This window comes from Lipotes vexillifer, unplaced genomic scaffold (assembly GCF_000442215.2).
Source record: "Lipotes vexillifer unplaced genomic scaffold, Lipotes_vexillifer_v1.1 scaffold2228, whole genome shotgun sequence".
In the NCBI taxonomy this organism is placed as follows: domain Eukaryota; kingdom Metazoa; phylum Chordata; class Mammalia; order Artiodactyla; family Lipotidae; genus Lipotes; species Lipotes vexillifer.
The window spans coordinates 70731-92528 of NW_006783836.1; the positions used below are offsets into that span (position 1 = coordinate 70731).

Sequence of the window (21798 nt, forward strand, 5' to 3'; positions counted from 1 at the left end):
ATAAGCAGTTGCAGAAATGAGAAATAGAGCAAAGAAAGACTACAGCATTTATACTATTGTACTACTGCAATTTTCCTTCCTCCCTTCCTTTTTTCCTTCCTTCCTTCCTCCCTCCCTTCCTTCTTCCTTCCTTCCTTTCTTTCTTCTTCTCTCTCTCTCTCTCTCTTTTTTTTTTAATTTACCAGATTGTCTTTAGGGATTCCTAAAACACTTTATAAAAAAATATATTTATTATTCACTTACTTCATTGCCCTCCAATTCAAAAAACTCAAACTTCATAGACATTCTGTACTGTGTTGGTGTCACCACTTGCCACACGCAGTGTTTGTTGGGAGGGTACTCCTTGGGCCAGCCTGGAGTGGTTATGGTGCCATTCAGTTTTGTAAGAAGTCCTCCGAAAGGTGCTAGAAAGAAAAGGGAAAGGTTTCCCCTAATAAATCTACCCCCTTCTTAGCACCTTTCCATTGATAATCAAACATCTCAGCATTAAATTTCAACCATCTTCTGGATTTTTCAAAATCTAGAAAGCTGCAGTCTCTATTCCTTAGTCTTTAGTACAACTATTTTAATCATCTAATCCAATTTATAAAGTGTTATTTTGTAGATATGGAGCGAAGAAAATGATGGCTTCACACTTTAGATCATTTCAAAGTTGGGTGAGCAATATAAAGAAAACTGGGGGTCAGATTTCTTATATTTTAAGTGTGTATAATAATATCGACACCACACGATTGTTGTGAGAATTAATAAAAAGATATATGTAAAGTACAATACAGCATGATGTATTAAGACCAAAATCAATTGTTTATTTCCCCAAACTCTTTTTTTTTTCCAAGACAAGGAACTTGTTACTTGTTTCCAAGACAAGGAAGGAGTTACTTGAGCTAGAAGGCAAGGTAAACTATAGTAAATAGAGCATATTTGTTATTCCAAAAACTCCATTTAACAACTGGTTTTCTTTCTCTTTTGGATGATCTATTTAAAAGAGGTACTATTTATGTTACCTCTCTTTCTTATTGATAGTGAAATTAGGAAAGTTAGGGTTTCAAAAGCAAGTTAAGTGAAATGAACATATTGTACACAGTTCCTAATTAATTCCTAGGGAGTCAAGAGTTAGCTAAAGTAACTGGTCTCTTGAATTGCCTTTGCATATATAGGCATATGTATGTATATGTGGATATGTATGTTAACTTATAAATATTACTATATTTATAAATATATTTTTTAAACTACCTGTAATCTCAGGTTTACCATATTTGGTAAGTTTCTAAAGTGTATTTATTTTTAGTAGTCACGCGGAAATAACAGCCACATAACTTCATTATTATCTGGAATACAATGTCCTGTGTTTTAAAGATACTGTATTTTCTTCATAACTGTGTCTATTTTATTCTAGTATAAGAGGGAGGCATAAAAAGAGAAAGAGAATGAGACTACATAGAAGGAAATGGGTAGGGGTTTCAGGCAGGGAACCCCACGTGCACATCTGGTCCCACCTTCGCAGGTCCTTTTGTCAGGTCCCAGCTCATAGCCAGGCTCGCAGGAGCACTGGTAATTGCCCAGTGTGTTCAGACAACGCTGCTCACAGCCTCCACGGTCAGGCTTGGCACACTCGTCTTCCTCTATAAAAATGGCGACAATTAGACAATTGATTTCATCAACGAAGGAACAGGAACAATTTGCAAGCCCTTGACTGATGACATAGAAGAACCCATGTCACTGCAATCTAAGAATTGTGTAAGAACCAGAAGGACTGGTCCAACTGAAGATCACCTCATCTCAGACACAGTATGTTTTTTTCTGACTTTAAAGTTAAAGAGGATTATTAAAACCTAGAGATTTTTCAGAATGGAATAGAAAAACTTACTGAAAAAACATGGATTCACTTGTTCATTTCATTGTATAGTTTGCTAGGTAGTCTGAAGAAATGCTTTTAAAGTAATATCATTATTAAGAAATAAAATATGGTGACTAAAAATTAAAAAAAAGGAAAACTATGAAACTTAATAGACCTCTTTAAATTGAAAACATTCACTGTTTTTTATATAGATATGTTGATCCAGAAAATACAATAATTCCATATTTTTGTAAACAGAAACTATTTTAATTGTATATGGTAACATGAAAATATATATGAAATAGACATATGAAAAATATACACTATTTAAAAAAAACACATATGACAAGGTACTCCATAATCTCACTCTTTAGGAATAACCTACTGTGAGTTAGGAAAACAGCAAACAATATTCTCTGGAGAAATTATGCATCATCCAAAGACTAGGCATTTTGTTAAGCAAATACACAAACATCACAAGAGAGACTCTTATAGTATGTTTCTTCTACTGTAAAATATAACATAGAGAAGATTTAAAGCATGTAAGTGAACATTTTAATGAATACTTGGAATACATATAGTAGAAGTGTCAAGGTTCTCTGCCTTTCAGTTCAAATGGTGAGCATCTAAGCAATGCTCAGGAAAAATCAATTATATTATTGCTCTTTGAATAATGAAAATATCTAGATATTATTCACACTAAATTTTGACATACACTACTGAATCCATCACTTATTCTTTAAAAATTATTATAGAGAAAATTTATTTTCTCTTCACATAAAAGAATTTTATTCTATAATAACACACTTAACCTAAGTGCCTATGAATTTTCAAAATACAAATCTGATGTTATTATTTGCACTAAAATAGCTTTCTTTTTACCTGAGGAATACACACCAAACGGGACATGAAAATAAACTAAAATTTGCTTATACAATTCAAAATTAAAGCTGATCAGTAATAATGTCAAAAAGACATTTTAGGGATCAGAATGTTCTACTAAGGAGGCCATACATTATTTCTAATGTGACAGAATTCTATTCTCTAAGGGATGCTTTAGATGCTGCCACCTGGAAATAAATTGATAAACTATATATCAGTAATCCCCTTCTGGTTATGAACCCTTTGTTGATTATATTGCAAATATTTTCCTCTTGTCTGTATATTTCTGGATTTTGACTATTTCCTAAAAAACAGGTGGTAGAATATCCTAATGGAGTTCCTACCCTGTGCTACAAATCTCCAAATTCCAGTTTTATAACCAGTAAACTATTCCATCAAAAACCATCAAAATATCTTTATGAATAGTGCACACTTCAATCTTCAATATTACTTTATTTCTCCCCTAACTCAAAGATAAATACCACATTTATCCTTGACAGAGAAAAGCTTCCACTTTAAATGATTTCAAATTACCTTTAAAAAATTTGGCAGCGAACCCTGCTTTGTTCACAGTTCCATCAGAAATAAACTTCATCCACAAGGTACTGGAGGTAGATCTGATATCTTCAGGTTTATCATGACCACAAAAACGCCCTATTAAAGGACTATTTTCACTGGTTCCATCTCGAACTTCTAGGTAGTCATAGGCACAGTTGTCATGTCTCTCAATCTGTAATAGTAAAAATATGTGATCTATCTCATTAATAGACAAAACAATTTCTATAAAAAAGTATCATGTATTTTCAGTGCCATAGTACTAACACGGCCATATTACTTATACCAAGAGAGCATTTCTGTTGAGTGTGTATGGTAATATCTATACTGTCCATGAATAAAGGATGTATTATTCTGGTAGAGAGACAGAGGAAAAAATCTATGAAAAAGTGCATCCACATGCACTAGGATCAATAGAAGTTAACTGCCTTTTAAAATAAAATAAAAATACAAGTAGTAATTCTTTGGAAAATAGAATTTAAGAGAATCCAGACTAATAATTATCATTAGAAATCTGGGCTAGATATGCTATAAACAATGCATAATTTGTTCTGAAACATAGTTATAAAAATTGTTCATAGTTGATCAAAAAATCATTATTTTATCAATAGAGTGGCTGAATTCATATTATTGACAAATGTTGCACTATTTTAGGTTATACATATCTTTTTAAAGCAAAATCTGATAACATGGGATTACATTTCTTCCTAGTCTATGAAATCCTTTATCCATAGTTAGCATAGCTTTGTGTGGGAAGACTACTCCATTGTAGAACTAGCACTGGCTACCCCTCTCAGGGTAACAGGCATGTTTAGATGAGCCTTTTACCTTAACACATTATTCTCGACCTGTGCACCCTGGATGTACTCAATCTCTTTCCTAAAAAACTAAATGCAAATATTAGCTCAGACTATTGGCTTTATGAAGAAGTGAATGTTTGTAGACCTTTGTTTTAGCCCTAAACTTCTACAAAAAACAAAACAAAATTTACAAATTGTTTTATAAATTATAAGACAATTTCTAAATGAATTCTTGCTTTTGTTTTTTTCACAGAAAATGGGCTCTAACTCTGAAGTCTTAATAGAGTCAACTACTTATTAGGTATTTGAAGCTGGACAGCACTGACATCTATAATTATAAACCATGAAAAGTATCACATGTTGTCAACCAAAATTCAACATACAATTCACTAATTTATGGAATTCTCCTATTACAGAACGAATGTCAGGGAACACATTCATTCTATGAACTACAACCTGTATGCATGAAACTTCTGGTATAGTTGGTTGAAGAAGTCATTTCCTGATTTGTCAATACATTAACAATGATAGTCTTCAAATTAGGCAGCATAAGGACAAACAGAAGAAAATAGATTTTGAAGCAGATTTGGTTAGAACTAAGTACTGCATTTGCTGCTGCCTTTTTCCCAATCACAAATCAGGATTCATTCATTTCTTCAATAAATATTCAGTGCCGGTTCTGTGCTGTGCACTCCTCTCACTGCTTAGTATGCATCATTCATCAAAATAACAGAGCCTCGCCCTGCTGGAGCTTATACTGGTGGGTAGAGAGCAAAGGAACAATAAACAAGGTAAATAATAATCATTAAATATTAGAAAATAATACATTCTATGGAAGAATACAAAATGAAACAAGATAGGAAGTATGAGCAGTGGGGGTGGCAGGATTGAAGGTTGCAATTTTACTATCAGTAGGAGCTCACTGTGACTCATAAATCCAGATTTTTCCCTAAAAATGTATTCTCTTTGTGTGTGGAATTATGGGAAAGAATTGGAAAATATTTAACATTAAAAATATCTCATTATTTAAAGCATACTTTTGAGACAGTAGCTGTTAAATAGAGAGGTGAGGGAGAGCTAGCAGTCTCACTAGGAACAAAATTAGTCACTGAGGTGACAAGGCCAATCTGACCAGCTATAATATACCTTCTCTCAGTCTTTAATACAGTCCCTTCAAAATCAGAGTTCTCTATAAATATGAGAACATTTCCAGATGGCCAAAGTCTATTCATTGGTTAAGGGGACATATCAAATAACATCTAAAACTCTCAGGGTGTACAACTTGATAAAAGGGTAAGCAAAACTGAACAAATAACAAAACTGTAGGAAAAATAACCAAAGGTCTCAGCAAGTCAACCTATCTATCTTCACCTGCTTGAGCATCACAGAATGAAATGCTTGCAACTCATGAATTATTTTGGAAGGGGGGAAAAGGCTAAGTTAGAAGAGGAAAGGGTGAGAACACACAATGAAGAAAGTAGCTGCTTGCCATAGAAAGTTAATTAATAGAAAAAAAAATCACGTTGCTTCATATCAGAAGCCATACCAGAGTAAAAAATAAGGTTAATTAAAATGGGTTTTTAATTACTATTTTGAAGAAATTACTGCTTTTGAAAATTACAGTACGAAGAAAACAAGAGAGACACTGTTGAAAAAAATTACATATGATCAGTAATTAAAAGGATATAGGATAGTGGGTATTTCTCTGTATATAAAACTCACTCTGTTCCTTTAACAGTTAAACAATAATCTCTTTAAATTTTAATTTACAGTATATTCACTGGTTACTTCGTAAAAATTAGAGCTTTAAATATTTTATATGATACACAAGGTGTAAATATCTCATGGGTAAAATGAATAAAAATGACCAATTTTAGGATTGATTCCACCAGTACCTATTTATGAATTACATATTACTTATATATTAAGTATTATGCACCTGGTATTAGGGATAAAACAATAGAAATATACACTGTAGTCTCACACAGTAAATGCCATGGTTGTTGACCTACATATCATATCAATGACCTCCATGATCTTTGTTTACATGTTTTTCCAGTTTAATTATTTTAATCCTAATTGCAATACCAGCACAATAAATCTTCTCTATTGGTGTTAATTATAATTATACCTCTTCAACTACATCCACATAACAGTAATGATGGTGAGCACAAATGAGAGTTTGAGTTATTTTGTTATTTGTGTAACATTTTCTCCAGCAGTATCGATTACTTCATCGATTAGTATAAATATAGTTGAAGAAATAAATATGGTTGAATCTAAAAAGTGGATAAGTTCATTGATGTTATGCCAGTAACCTTAGGTACCATGATTAAAAGAACACCAAAGTCAGTAATTCATAAAAAAAAGAAAAGGAAAAACAGTCTCTTCTTGATTTAAAGCGTGGACATGTAATAAATATGTTTGGTAATGATAATGCTGATTTATTACAGACTTTAAGGTAATCAGAACACAAACCATATAGGAATGTGGCAAGTTTATCATAACATAAACAGACCTAACATGTATATAGAGAAAACAGTGAAAGTGACATTAAGCTCTGAAGATTTTTTAGAAAACTGATATATAAATGATATTGGAAGTAAATCCAAATACACAAAGAAGGAAGAATAAGTACAAAGCTTAGCCAGAAGGGATTAATATTACATTTCATTACTAAGTGTGGGGGGTCCATGTCTTTACTGGCAGGTTAGAGAGGAAGCATCAAAAAGCTGAGTTATTTTATTTAGCAAGAACTAAAATCAATTAAAAGTAACCTAAAGTAGTCAGCCTCTCATTCTAACACTGCCAACCAGTGCAGAGCTTTGTGGTCAGTGCATGTGGGGGAGCTCTAAGACGGAAGGAATGCCAGCCCTGGAGCAAGATACCATACCCAGGCTCAGGGGCCATTCACAAACTTTGCTTTCATTTTACAATCAAATTTCCAAATAAATATAACATTGCAAAAACATCTACTGCAATACCTACTTATTTGTAAAAACCTCTGAAAACTCCAAAGTTTCTAGGTAATGGTTTCAGTAAAAGCTCTCCCATACTCCCTGAAAAATTGAAAATAAAATTACCATATGATTCAGCAATTCCACTTCCAGGTATTATATTTGGAAAATTGAAAGCAGGGTCTTGGAGAGATACTTGTACATCCATGTTGATATCAGCATTATCCATAATAGCCAAGGGGTGGAAGCAATCCAAATGTCCATCAGTGGATGAGTGGATAAGCAAAATGTGGTCTATACATAAAATGAGATATTAGCCATAAAAAGGAAAGAAATCCTTTCAAGTGCTATAACATGGATGAACCTTGAGGATATTACACTAAGTGAAATTTTTAAAAAGTGACACAAAAAATCAAACATTGTATGATTTCACTTACATGAGGTACCCAGAATCGTCAAATTCCAAGAGACATAAAGCAGAAGAGTGATTGCCAGGGGCTGGGGGGAGGGGGAAATGGGAAGTTGTTGCTTACTGGGTAAAGAGTTTCAGTTTTGCAGGATGAAAAATATTCTGGAGGTTGATTACACAACAATGTGAATGTACTTAACACTACTGTGTCATACACTTAAAAAATAGTTAAGATGGTAAATTTTATATTATGTCTATTTTACCGTAATAAAAAAAGTCTTCTATGAGTGTTAGAATGTAATTTCAAACTATAATTCATACTATCAACTCCATAAATGATTTAACTTTTATAGATAATATAACTTAAAGTTCTATACATTTGGAAAAATGCTAAGTCATGTTTTGCTTTCGGGTAAAATGTTAAAGAAAAGTATGACTAACAAAAACAATCAAGATTAGCATTTATTATTAAAAATAAATTAATTTTAATAATGAGAAAAATACAGTAAATTTAAGTAATAAATGCTATGACAAAAGGAATTTTAAATAAAAAGGAAAAAAGTTTAATAGATTATTTTAAAATGTATCACTGTCATATTTAATATTTTATTAATTAGTATTAGTTTTATTATTACTATTTAATACTTAATGAATATTGATATGTATACAATTAGAGCTCAAAAATGGAGGAGAAAAAACAAAATGCTCAACCATGTGAAAATCAAAACCATAAGTCTGGGTTAGGTCTATTTTTATATGATTCAGGTTTCTCAATGCTGCCATTTGATTTTTTTTTTCCTTCATGACACAATTATTTTTAACTCATAAATTTAATAAATATTTACTGAAAACCTATGATGACCAGATAATAAATATATACTTGATAGTATATAAACAGTGATGAATAAACAGACATGTCCCTGACTGACAGGCATTTACTGATTAAACAACTCAAATGTACAAATGACAATAGTTATGATGGGAAAGAATTTATTGCCATGAGAGAATTAGATGCCTCATTTTGCTACCAAGATCTGGGTGTAAGAGTGCCAGGCCATGGAATTGGTATCACTCACAGTCTACCAATTAAGAACTGTGTGACCTTGGGCAAGTTTATTTAATCTAATCTTGCAGAGCAGAATGGTAACCTAAACTATAATTCTGAAGAACTACTTTATATAGTAGCTCTTATATAGTCATATTCTCTTATATAGTCATTAACCAATATATATTCTTAGCCAAATATCCAAAAATAGTGCAGGGCAAGCATTAAAATGTTAACTAATTAAGATCTTGTCTTGGCTTCCTAGTTCATTCACAAAGACTAGTCTACTTAACTTAAATTAATATAAAATATTTAAAGGAATTAAAGGATTACTCTTAATCAGGTAATTCACAAAGTACAGCTGACGCTTGAACAACGTAGGAGTTAGGGATGCCAACCCAGAACAGTTGAAAAACCGCCAACTGCTATCTCTGCCACAAAAACAAAGGAACTGATAAATGACTCACCCAAGGGAAGGAGGCTGAAATAGTTTGCAGAGGTTCACCACTTAAACCCTAATTCTTCTGATTCCATATATTGTGATCTCTAATCAAACACAAACTTTCCCCCACACTTAAAGATCTATAAAATGAAAATAACAGGTACTATGTTTATTTTAAAAAGTCTACATATAAGTGGACCCCTGCAGTTCAAAGCTGTGTTGTTCAAGGGTCAACTGTACCAAGATAAAAAACTTTTGTATGTAGTTTAGAATGTTGCTAGTAATGATGGGAAAGACTATTATATACTATGGTTTTCAAAAGGAAAGTATAACAAAATCACAGTGTGTAGAAATATTGATAAGTACCTCAAATGTAATCCCACTTAAATAAATGTATGTAGGGATTTTAATTAAACATAACTAAGCTCTGCGTTTATTTCACTTATTTCCTGCTTTACTGACATTTGTTTGAAGTTGTACTATTAAAGTCTCCCCAACTTTTTCTCTTATGTATTTCTGCATACTGAAAGTTCTCAAGTGAAACAGTAGTATAGAGGCTTTTTTACAAATAACACCACTGCTGAAGAGAAGACAAGTTCTTCAAAATGATTTTAGACATTATCTACATTCATGTACAAACTCACTTCAGTTTTGGTCTTAAGAGTCAACATACCAGTAACTACTAGAGAAGAAAAATCTTCCCAAAGGTGATGATTACAGAAGTATTAGGACTCTATTAACAAAAGCACTTGTTCAGATTTCTTTCTGTACTTACATTAAAATCTAAGTAGCATTAGGAGAGGTGAATATTCATGACATAAATTCACAGAAAGGCATAAATAATGAACAGCCAGTAAGTTCTTTATAGTAGATTTCAACAGAAATAGCTTATCTTAAGGGCCCTTTTATCTGAAAAGGGAGAGAGTGACATAGGGAATAAAAGAGTTACAAAAATAGAAAGTGTTTGAAAAAGTCAAAGACTAATATCAGTGAATAAAAACAGTTTTGTCAGAGAAAGACACAAAACACTGAGAAACAGTGAAGATATTTTTAAAATTATACATTTTAAATATAAAATGCATAAGCTGTATATTGAAAATGTTATATAAATAAAAACAAATTGATATAAACAGATAACTGAGTAACTGAAACAAACCACCTAATGACCACTAGACCAAATTAAAAATATATACAGTTGATTCTCAGTGTTAGCAGTAGTTGAGTTCAACAAAGTCACTGAAAACACTGAGTTAGTGAATACTGATTCATGGCTCCTGGAGAAATTCAGGGTTAGGTTTCTGAGAGCTTCTGGTCATAAAATTTTTGTCATAAAATCAATATTTAACCTTGCTTTATGTGTGTTTCTGTTTAAAGGTACCTTCACAGATACTCAAATTCATTAACAGTGAACTCATGGCCAACAGCATTATAATGCACGCCTGAAAGTCTAACACAAAGATTTTCTCCATGAGGCACATGGGGAGTAGTGTTTGATAAAACTTTAAGCAGAGGAGTGTTTGATATAACTTACATTGTGAAAGTATCATCCCAGCTGTTGTGTGTATATCAGGATATGTAGGGCAAGTGTAGAGATGTGAAGAGCTCATCAAAGTTCCAAAGCAAGAGGCAGTGATTACAACAGTGGTGGCCAGAAAGTAGGTATAAAGTGGTCATGTATGTGGTATATTTTGAAGACAAAGCAAATGGAATATGCTTATTAATTGGCCTTGGGGTTTAAGACAAAAAATGGAATTAGGAATATTCCTTGAGTAAATAGTGACATACTGAAACACTAAATACTGAAATAGGGAAGACTGAAGGTGAGTGGGTTAGTGTGAGTAAAACAAGACAATCAAAGGCTTGATGTTAGTCAGTTAAAGATGAGAGGCCTACTAGACATTCAAATATGTCCACCATATGAATAAAGGAGGAAAAACATAAGGAAATAAAACAAAATGAAGAAAGGACAGGAAACTAGAGATAATAAATAAATAAATAATAATAATAAATAATAAATAAATAAATATAATAATAAATATATAATAATAAATAATAATAATAAATAAATAAAATCAGCCAAACTGTGACATGACTCTACCTCATTTCCAAAGCTTAGCAATAACTTATTCATTAACTTAATCAAGTATTTATTAAATGACTACTCTGTGTCAGGCATGGTTTTAAGTGCCTGAGGTGTAAATCTTTCTTATTTGTCCTTACATTATCCTATTTTTGAAGAATATCACTCTTACTATATTGATATATCAAAACAAACAAGCAGACAAAAAAACCCCAGAAAACCAAAAAAAAAGAAAAAAAAAACTGCAAACCAGCTAAGCCAGCAATTTCTGCATCTCAGTTTTTAGATGCATGGAATGAATGTATTTGCTGACATCACTACTATAATAGATTTCTATAAAACATCGAATTATATATTGAAAGGCAGTTCATCTCTTAATTTTTGCAATAGCACAACATATTAACACATGTAATGTGGTCATTAGATAATTTTTCAGTGAACCAGTTGTTTTGGTCTAAAAAGTGAGTCCTACCCAATTTTAGTTTACTCTTTACAATAAAGTGTTCTATTTGAATAATGTTTGCAATCCAATAAAATTTAAAAATAAATGTGAATCAGATAATCTCAGAACCAAGGTTTCCAAAAATGCAAAGGGGTCAGGGGCATAAACATCATGATCACAGCATAAAAGAGAGTTTTCTCATGATTAAAAAGAAATATGTCTTGAAAATTAGAAGGTACAAGCAAAGGGGTAGAGACAATACCAAAAAGTATGTTACACAGTTTACAGGTGGGGGTATGAGTTTCTCTGGACTTTTGAGTAACACCTGGATTCCCCTGGGGCTCCTGCTATGGGGACTAGGACACCACACAGTCACCACACTCAGTAGCAAGCACATCCTGGCAATGAATGGGGTTCTCTACACCGGCCTTCTGATCACTTGGACAGTAAGTAGGCCTTCTAATTTCAGTAAAGAAATAATCTCCAGTAATGGCATCTGGATCTCTAACTCTTTCTTGGACCTACTGCCAGCACCTCATCATTCCTTCCTACTCCACCTTGGGCTCTCAATTTCTAGCCTGGTTCTGTAATTTAAACATGCTCAGGAGTTCTTGACAATTCCCATATCTCTTAGCTTCTAATTCCTCACTCAGTTCTCCCCACTACACAAAAATGACTCATTAGCTAGTGCAGTAGTTTTAGATGCAGACTTTGCTCCAGGATTCTGACTGGCCTTTGGTTTATTCTGCCCTCATCTAATAATGCAATGTCGGTGCTGATCTCTTCCCCAGTAAATATTTTTGATGAAGTCAAAACCTCCTAAGAATATTTAAATCCCTGTTTTTTGATATAATTTTCTGCATAATGATAAAAAGGTGAAAAATGGATTTACACTGTAACAACAACAAAAAAGATGATCTACCTTTAACCTCTTAGTTTAGAAGAGAAATAAAAGTTTTTTTATTTAATGGACTCTTCAAGCATTCTTGTGAAACAAGCCTGGGCATTTGTCAAAAGAAACTATTGACAGTACTTCAAACATTCTAATTCAAAAAGCACAGATAATGTAAACTCACTTTAATCTTCTTGAAAATGTCTGCAGTAAGAGGAAAGAAGAAAAAAAAAAACCTCTTTCGCTCTTGATGTTGCATTTTATAGGCAATCCTTTGCTTCTTTGTTGATGAAAATGCTGATTCTCTAGTTCTTTGCTTTTTTAATGAGGATCCCATTCAATGCACTGTCATTTATGGAGGATGTGCCCCACAAAGGCTGCCTGAAGGACTTTACCTCAAAGGCCTGAAAGGTCAGCCCGACATAGCAGTCTTCTGACACTGCTCTTTTCCATACAAATTCTTTCATCGGCCTGTAGTCATCGGGTAATTAGGAGACTGAATCTGTCCTTCATTTTCACATATCTCATCTCCACAGATAGCTGAGGAAAGCAAAAATAAACAAATAAACAAACCTAGACATGCCACTTCATTTTCATTTGCTTCTAAGATAACATTTTAGTTTTGTGCCTGGAGCTGAGTACATAAAAACCAGGTTATAAAAATCAAGGTTGGCTGGTTGTAAATATTTAGTTGGTTAAAAAAAAAAAAAACCTAGCCACTTAACTATAAATATTAGATAACAGTCAGCAGAGGAATATATGATTTTTTATCACTGTTAATTCACATTTTTACAAAAACAAGCATTTTTTTAAAAAACTTTAAAAACCTTTTGAGATTTTGTAATTTATTCTATGTGAGTTTCCTCTGACTCTCTGAACTGCTTCTTTAGGTCTTTTACCTCAGTGGAGGAGCTGATCAGGAGAGAAGCTCCACAAAACTCCCCAGGCCTCTGGCTGTGAGTGGCCCTCGTGCTCAACATCTGTGGCTCCATCCAAACCATACTCTTCACAACCACACAGTTAATCTCTAAAACAAATGCTTCCATCTCTTAAAAGTCTAAGAGAAGAAGAAATCTTCTGTCTTCTAAATAGCCTAAACTTCTGCGCTGTCAGAGGCAGGAGCAAGAAAGGTCTTCTCTACCCACGATCTGGCAAGAAGGTTTTTAAAGCCAGGAAGCACAATGCCAGTTTACTGTTTTAGATACATATAGAACAAAGCCTCTAGTAAATTCTTCTTGAATGCTGACTCTCTCATTTAGACAAAGCAAGCTCCAGAACTGTGTGCAATTACTTTCTGTGCAGTTTCCTTTATCAAGGCATTTCCGCGGTACAGGCATCAAATACATACAAACTCAGCATAAAGAGAAGTGGTAATTTCTTCATAACATTTTAATGTTGTCATGAAAAAACAACCGAAGTTTAAGAACTCTTTTGCCGTTTGTTGTTGCTGTTGTTTTCCACACATCTCTATAATGAGTTTTTTTTTTCCCCACACATCCCTGATGAGTACATTTACATGTTACCACATTACTGGTACCAGAAAGCAGGTTGTTTCTGCAGTTTAAATTTACCGAGTATTTTTATTAAAATCATCATAATGAACATTATAATACAGGTTTAGACAATTTTGTAATTAAAATACAGTTACAATATCATTCTAATGAAATTCAGAGAAAGGATATTTCTGTTTGGAGGTCTAAGAAGAAGCCATTTCTAAACTCAATGTGACTTGCCTTCATAGATAGCTGCAAAGCCCTTTCCCACCCAATTACTGCTGCTACGAAACTCAATCCACATTCTGCTGTCTGTAGAGGTAAAAACTTCAGGCAATTTGTCCCCACAGAATCTACCTAAAAGAAATAAAAGAATAAAGAGACTCCTAAATATGACTTTATATTCGAATTGCTTTTCCTACTAGCTACAAATTGCATGCATAAAACCTGATTTGGTTCCTGTATCTACCCCTAAGAACTAGAGCCATAATTATTCTTTAATATTTACTTAATAAAGGTGGATAAATAAATCTCTTCATATTTATTTATAGAATATTGGAACATATCACTCTCAGATTAACTGACTGATGTCAGTATCATTATCTGTAGAATTAAGAAACAGCTAGCTCAAAACATGTCCTATTTGTAAAATGACACATGATATATCAAGGTGGGGAATATTATTCTATGGAAAACAGAAAAAAGTACAAGTGATCCTGTAAAACTGCTTCAAATGTTCAGTTTGGTCATTAGTAGGGAAGTGACAGCTCAAAGTATAGTTCTTTGTTTAGCCATGTTCAATGGCGACTTGTCAGGGAAACCCACAGACTGCTCAAGGATCTTACGTTACTACATACATCTCATCTATAAAGCTGTAGTATGTAGTGTAGTAGGCAGAATGGCAAACAGTATCAGAAGACTTAATAATGAGTTCTAATTTTTTTCTGATTGTTTATCCACAGGCAAGTATAATACTGAGCAAATATATTATTGCCTGTCATTCCTTCTTCCCTCCCTCAACCTTCCACAAATATTCATTGCTTACTGTATATCTGCTACTGTGCTCTAAGATTTTATGATGACAGAAAGTTAAATATGACAATGCACATGAAATAATTCCACAAAGAATAATATATTGTCATCCATTTTTGTGTGCCCTTGGTAATGATGTCATGCATAGTTTTAGTATATGAAAAATGTCAGTCAACTTAAAACAAATTCATACTAACAGATAGCAGGTGAAAAAATGTCTCCCAAAATGGCAAAGTAAATTAGGGGCATGGAAAAGAGAGCAATGTCCCTTAAACTGTAATGTGTGGGAAAGGGAGAGGGAGAGGGATAATTAGGAATATGAGATTAACAGATACAAACTACTATGTATAAAACAGATAAAAAGGATTTACTGTAAAGCACAGGAAACCATATTCAAAACCTTGTAATAACCTGTAATGGAATATAATCTGAAAAAAGAATATATATCTATATCTGAACCATTTTGCTGTACACCTGAAACAAACACAACACTGTAAATCAACTATACTTCAATTCTTTAAAAAAGGAAACTGGAAGAAAATAACCTGACTAAAAGAGAAAAGGCTATAATGTGCATATGAATTGCCAGGGAGTCTGTCAAAATGAAGTCTCTGGTTCAGAAGGTATGGAGTGGGACCTGCATTTCCACACTTCTAACCTTCTAAGTGATTCTGATGCTGCCAGTGTGACAGCTACACTCTGAGGAACAAGGTCTCAGAGGAAATAGTGGGGAAAGCTTTCCACATGAACATTGTAGTCAGACTAAGCCAATCTGTTAGGCCATTATACCCTGCAGTGTGTAATGCTGATGGTGCTCTAAAAAGTGTTCTCAATATTTCAGTTTTAGAATTGGTTTTTCAATATGAGTTTAATGAAATGTTTTCTTTGGAACACACATACATATATTACAAATTGCTTCATCTAGGCTAAGAAACTAAATGTTCAAGACAATGTTTTCCTCATCCTGACTTATCAAATTAGCTCAAATCTTAATTTTTCCTTAATTTAAGCATTTCTACAGATCTCTTGGACTTACTATGGCTGCTGTCACTTTTAATACAACAGTGTCCATTCAGCAGGTTTTAGATGTTAAGAAGAAAAGATATGTAGGCAAATAAACACAGCTGAGTAAAGCTACTTCTAAAAATAGAAGTACAATCTCAAAAAAAAAGCCAGTAGAGTAGATGCTCACATGCTCACAGCAGCTCTCACCTTTAAGTAAAACAGAGAGCAACAGAAAGTGCCTAAGGTAAGTTAGTTATGTGGTCTGTGGTTAAATGTTGGTAGCATACTTTCATGAGCACCAAATGTGAGCTACAATTTATGACACAAACTACAGATGCACCTTCTCAGCCACAAAAACCTAAGTAGCAAAACTGTGACGTCTACAATAGGAACCAATATCCTTGGTGCAGGAGGCCAGCAACCAAATGTGTACCTAACAGCTCATGCTCTACTGCCTTAGCAAACAAAGCAAAACAACATACACACACAAATACACAATTTATCTAGTTTACTCATTAAAACTCTGATTTTAAAATTAAAAAGACAGAATATGTGATGATTATTCACTATAACCTATTCTAAATAATTATGTTCAGGTCCAATTACCACCTCATAATTGAAGCTGGTTTAAATCAATTAATTGTCTATTTATCTGTCTGTGAGTATTTTTGCTGTGATTGAAAAAAGTATAAGAAAAATTAAAATGTTGGTCTCATACATTTTAAACCCTAAGATAACTCTTGAAAGAATTGTCTCTGGACAAGACAGACTACATGCATAGCCACATAAAAGGCAAAAAAATCTCTTACCAAGGAGAGGTGATTTCCTCCAGTACCCATCTCTTACTTCAATGTAATCATACCAGCACAAACTACTTTTGTATAGGTCCAGCGTAGTAAAGTTAAAGACAATCTTCAAAATGTAACAAAAGAATACACAGATTAAAAATGATTGTAACTTCACATGGCTAGGAACCCAGGACTACTGTGAAAAGAGATTCACAGCAAATTTTTTTTCCTGTATCAGTATCCCTCTAATATTTTTAAAATAAACACCTCAAAAAAACACCCATTTTGGGCTTCCCTGGTGGCGCAGTGGTTGAGAATCTGCCTGCTAATGCAGGGGACACGGGTTCGAGCCCTGGTCTGGGAATATCCCACATGCCGTGGAGCAACTGGGCCCGTGAGCCACAACTACTGAGCCTGCGCGTCTGGAGCCTGTGCGTCTGGAGCCTGTGCTTGGCAACTAGAGAGGCCGCGATAGTGAGAGGCCTGCGCACCGTGATGAAGAGTGGCCCCCGCTCACCGCAACTAGAGAAAGCCCTTGCACAGAAAAGAAGACCCAACACAGCCATAAATAAATAAATTAATTAAAAAAAACAAAACAAAACACCCATTTTCTCATTCACTTTAATGTCTAACAATTTAGAAGCACAATGTCAATAAAGAAACTAAACATTTCAGCAATTAAACCAAAGTTTCTGTAAAGTTAATTTGAACAATTGTGAAACAAACAGAAATCGTTATTCAAATAGTTTATTTTGAATTTTCTTAGATAAACATGACTTAAACCAGGAGAACTTCTGATTTTACTATGAGTGTCTTCTTTTTAATAATTTATTTCAGACATCTATAATTACATTAAAAATCACCAACATGTGCCATATTCCAGGAACATAATATCATTGTGTATGTTGAAATGTTTTAAATACAGCTCTAGAATTCAAATTTATCCATGTAACTATAATCAAAGACAGATGTCACTATGTTTCTCCAGATCCAAGAATATGTATTCGAAGACCTTTTAAGTTAGAAGATCTTATACATGACCCTTTATTCTGTACTTTGTTTTGAAATGATGCTGCCTTTTAAGATAATTCAAGAGCAACTTTAGAAAAGACAGTTTTCTTACTGCTTTATAAAAAGACTTTACTTTTCATATAATTAACTTTTTTTTAGTTGATTACACCAAAAAGTAGAGCCAAACTAACATAAAAATGCATATATCTGCTGAGGTAAAATTCACCTGGAAAATACTTTTTTATATTCAAAAACTCATTCTAACTCTATTCTGCTTAAAACATCTAAGATCCTTAAGGTGTACAATGAACCTGTTCTTTAATCTAGAAATTGAAATGGACTTTGGCCAAAAGCAACAAATTATGAATATTTGACATATTTCTAATAAAAACTGTAGGTTGTAACAATATTTACAGAATGCTTTTTTGTCAATATAAAATTTCGAATGTAGGAAGACTCTTGAGGAATGAAAAAAAAAAGAAAAGAAAAAGCATAATCAATTTTGAATCCATATTCCCTAAAATTACTACATTTTTTGTGTTAGAAAACATATACTTCTGCCTTTTCTTGAGCAAAGCATTTAACAGAAAGGTAAGTACTATTATGGCAAATCAATCCTCGCTCAACTAGCTTACTTCTTCCTAGGATGAAGATACAGCATAACAACAAATATATCTCATGGCATCTTATATCTCAGCACCATGATGATCACTGATGAAATTGTATGCCAAAGTTGGTTTTAATTGCCCATATAAATAACAATTTCACAGAGATGGAAATTAAGAATTTATCTAACTATAATGAAAGTCAGTTGTACCTTACAATGGTGTTAACATTTCACCGTTAAATTCAACATTTACCAGTTTCTTTAAACATGTACTTTCTTGATTACAAAAGGGTGAAATCTATCAAGGATGTGAAAATAGAGACAAGATGTTGTTTAACTATAATGCAGTAGGCGTGGCATAATTTGCTTCAGTTTAAAAAACTTCATTTATTTCTTTCTACCTTATTTATAGTTTTTTTCTTTTTCCTTTGTTTTTTTCCTTCATCTGATTTTATCATTCTAAATATTCTAAAACACCTTTTACAAGAATTTCCAAAGTATCAAAGGACAAAGGACTAATCTTTTTTTTCCCTTTCTTTTTCAATAACTCTCCATACTTGATTATCAAAATGCATAGTTTCTAAACTATTTTTCTGTAGTTACCAATATGCTTGCTCTTCCATCTCTGAATACCAATTCAACATTAGGTTATTCTTAGGACATAATTAGGAAATAATTTCTGGTTTTCCCCCATAACTTTATATTTACTTTAAGTCTGCTACAAATGGGGAATACTACCACTGTCTGATATTAAGTTTCATTCTCCATTTGTATTCTCCCTGTAGCAACCACCAGGGTTTCAACTCTGTATGATCATATGAGAACTTATTTATTATAGCAGAGAGGGCAAAACTAGAATACAGGCACAAACAGTAGACCTCAAGGCTCATCTGTGGCTTCCTTCTGGGGTATAAAGGAGTTGTATAATGGTATGCAAAGAGTTTCAACTTCCTCCTTGATGAGGAAAAAATCAGCTAAATTGGAGGGATGTGTGTCATCAAAATTTATTCAAAATTGAAACGATGTGGTTGGATTGCTAACAAATAGTTAATATTTGAAGTCCAGAACACACACACGTACACATACATGTTTGTGCACGTGCACGCGCACACGCGCGTGCGCGCACACACACACACACACACACACACACAGTTGGAAGGGGGGTAACTCTAAACAGAAAAGTTTCCTATCTTGTTTTTAATCTTCTATTTTAAACTCCAAGCACTGTGAAGGAACAAAACTGGCCTAATTTAATGTAAAACATAGCATCCTTTAGAAGCAGAAAATGTAATAAAGATAGGTTTTCGAAAATCAAATCTTAGGGCTCTGATGTAGTAGTAAAACGTTGGCCTTTGACTAAGGTTGCTAGCAGAATCCATAATTGAATTACAAATCAAAAGCACTTGAAAAATATTTGATTGTTTTATATTATGCTATTTTATATAAATACATTGCATCTTTTTTTCAAAGAATGATGAAATAAAAACTACCTAGCACAATTATATAGATGCTTTATTTCTTATGTTAAGTATCAGTTTACCATTTCTCAATTTAAAATTAATCATAGTTCCTCTGGAACATGGGATTGAGGGAGGTACAAGGAACAATTCTAAGATTTCCTGTGATCTGTTCGGAGTCTTAGTTGTTATTCTGCAAATTAAATGGATTCAATTGCTGTGGAGTTTGCTTACTAAAGACTTTGTTTTACAATCTTACAGAGTGAACAATCTTGAAGAAAGGCAGATCAACAGTCAAGGGACTAGATGTCTGGAAGTCTCCAGAGAATGATATAAGCAGTGAACTTTTGTCAGCACGATTAAGACATTACTAACTACCTAAACTAATTCCATGAACACCATAAAAAGACAAATTAGAATATTTATACCTTATAGTGCTGAGGATAGGGAAGGTAGAAATCTTGTCAATTAGACTGATATTAAATAGTTCTTTAGAAAGAGATACTAGAATTAGAAGCAGTAAAATAAAATAGATTTCAGGGCTCCATCCAGAAGCAGCTTGGACAAGTCTGGTAAACTCTCTAGGCAGACAACTCTTTTATTCTCAGAAATAAGACTAGGGGCAAAATCAGGGATCAGTAAACTATACCCCATGGGCCAAATCCAGCCGGTAGCCAGTTTTTGTAAAGAACGTTTTGTTATACACGTTCTTTTACATATTGTCTAAGACTGCTTCTGCAATACAATGGTAGCACTGGGTACTTGAACAAACTGTATACCTGGCAGACCCAAAAATATTTACTGTATATCCTCTCCAGAAAGATCTGCCAAATCCAAGAATAATTGATAATTAAGGCTTTGTTCAGTGCTGAACTATATCATACTAAAGGGAAATTTTGCATTTATTTTCACAACTAGGAGTTGTTTGTGACTGTGAGTGGAAAAGTGTAGGTTCAAGTTCTAGCTTCTCAGTTTGCTAGTTTACTTAAACTTTCTGAGTTTGAATGAATGTTCTTGCTATAAAATAGAGATCATCATATCAGGCTGATCTCAGCAGAATTAAATCAGAGAGATTTAATTGGATAATGTGTAGAAAAACACTAAAGTAATCTAAATACATTGTTAAGATTCTCATGTATTATTTTCATGGTACATATCTGAGCATCCCTTACAATATAAATTCTGAACAGGAGTTGAGGAAGGTGGCGGAAGAGTAAGACGCGGAGATCACCTTCCCCCCCACAGATACATCAGAAAACAATCTACACGTGGGACTGCTCCTACAGAACACTCACTGAATGCTGGCAGTAGACCTCAGATCTCCCAAAAGGCAAGAAACACCCCACGTACCCGGGTAGGGCAAAAGAAAAAACAGAGACAAAAGAATAGGGACAGGACCTGCACCAGTGGGTGGGAGATGTGAAGGAGGAAATGTTTCCACACACAGGCAGAGACTGCGGGTGGCGGAGGGGGGACGCTTCAGAGCCGCGGAGGAGAGCACAGCAACAGGGGTGCGGAGGGCAAAGAGGAGAGATTCCCGCACAGAGGATCGGTGCCGAACAGCACTCACCAGCCCGAGAGGCTTGTCTGCTCACCCGCTGGGGTGGGCGGTGGCTGGGAGCTGAGGCTTGGGCTTCGGTCGGAGCGCAGGGAGAGGACTGGGGTGGACAGCGTGAACACAGCCTGCAGGGGGTTAGTGCACCACGGCTAGCCGGGAGGGGGGCCGGGAAAAAGTCTGGACCTGCCGAAGAGGCAAGAGACATTTTCTTCCCTCTGTTTCCTGGTGCGCAAGGAGAGGGGATTAAGAGCACTGCTTAAAGGAGCTCCAGAGACGGGCGCAAGCCGTGGCTAACAGCACAGACCCCAGAGATGTGCATGATACGCTAAGGCTGCTGCTGCCACTAACAAGCCTGTGTGCAAGCACAGGTCACTATCCACACCCCCACTCCCGGGGAGCCTGTGCAGCCCGCCACTACCAGGGTCCCGTGATCCAGGAACAACTTTCCCTGGAGAACAAATGGCGCGCCTCAGGCTGCTGCGACGTCACGCTGGCCTCTGCCGCAG

The 21798-nt window shown here is 34.3% G+C and overlaps 1 protein-coding gene across 1 annotated transcript in view; it reads right to left on the reverse strand.

The window, feature by feature from the left end:
* Nucleotides 1–16783, reverse strand: part of LOC103082944 (tolloid-like protein 1) — a gene marked incomplete at its 5' end in the record, with an annotated part of 73724 nt that extends 56941 nt beyond the window's left edge. Inside the window, 8 exon segments of the mRNA XM_082931048.1 lie at nucleotides 244–404; nucleotides 1497–1622; nucleotides 3254–3472; nucleotides 11736–11796; nucleotides 12737–12822; nucleotides 12825–12881; nucleotides 14075–14191; nucleotides 16681–16783. Of these exon segments, the coding sequence (XP_082787174.1) occupies nucleotides 244–404; nucleotides 1497–1622; nucleotides 3254–3472; nucleotides 11736–11796; nucleotides 12737–12822; nucleotides 12825–12881; nucleotides 14075–14191; nucleotides 16681–16783 (930 nt within the window).
* Between the last annotated feature and the right edge of the window lie 5015 nt (nucleotides 16784–21798).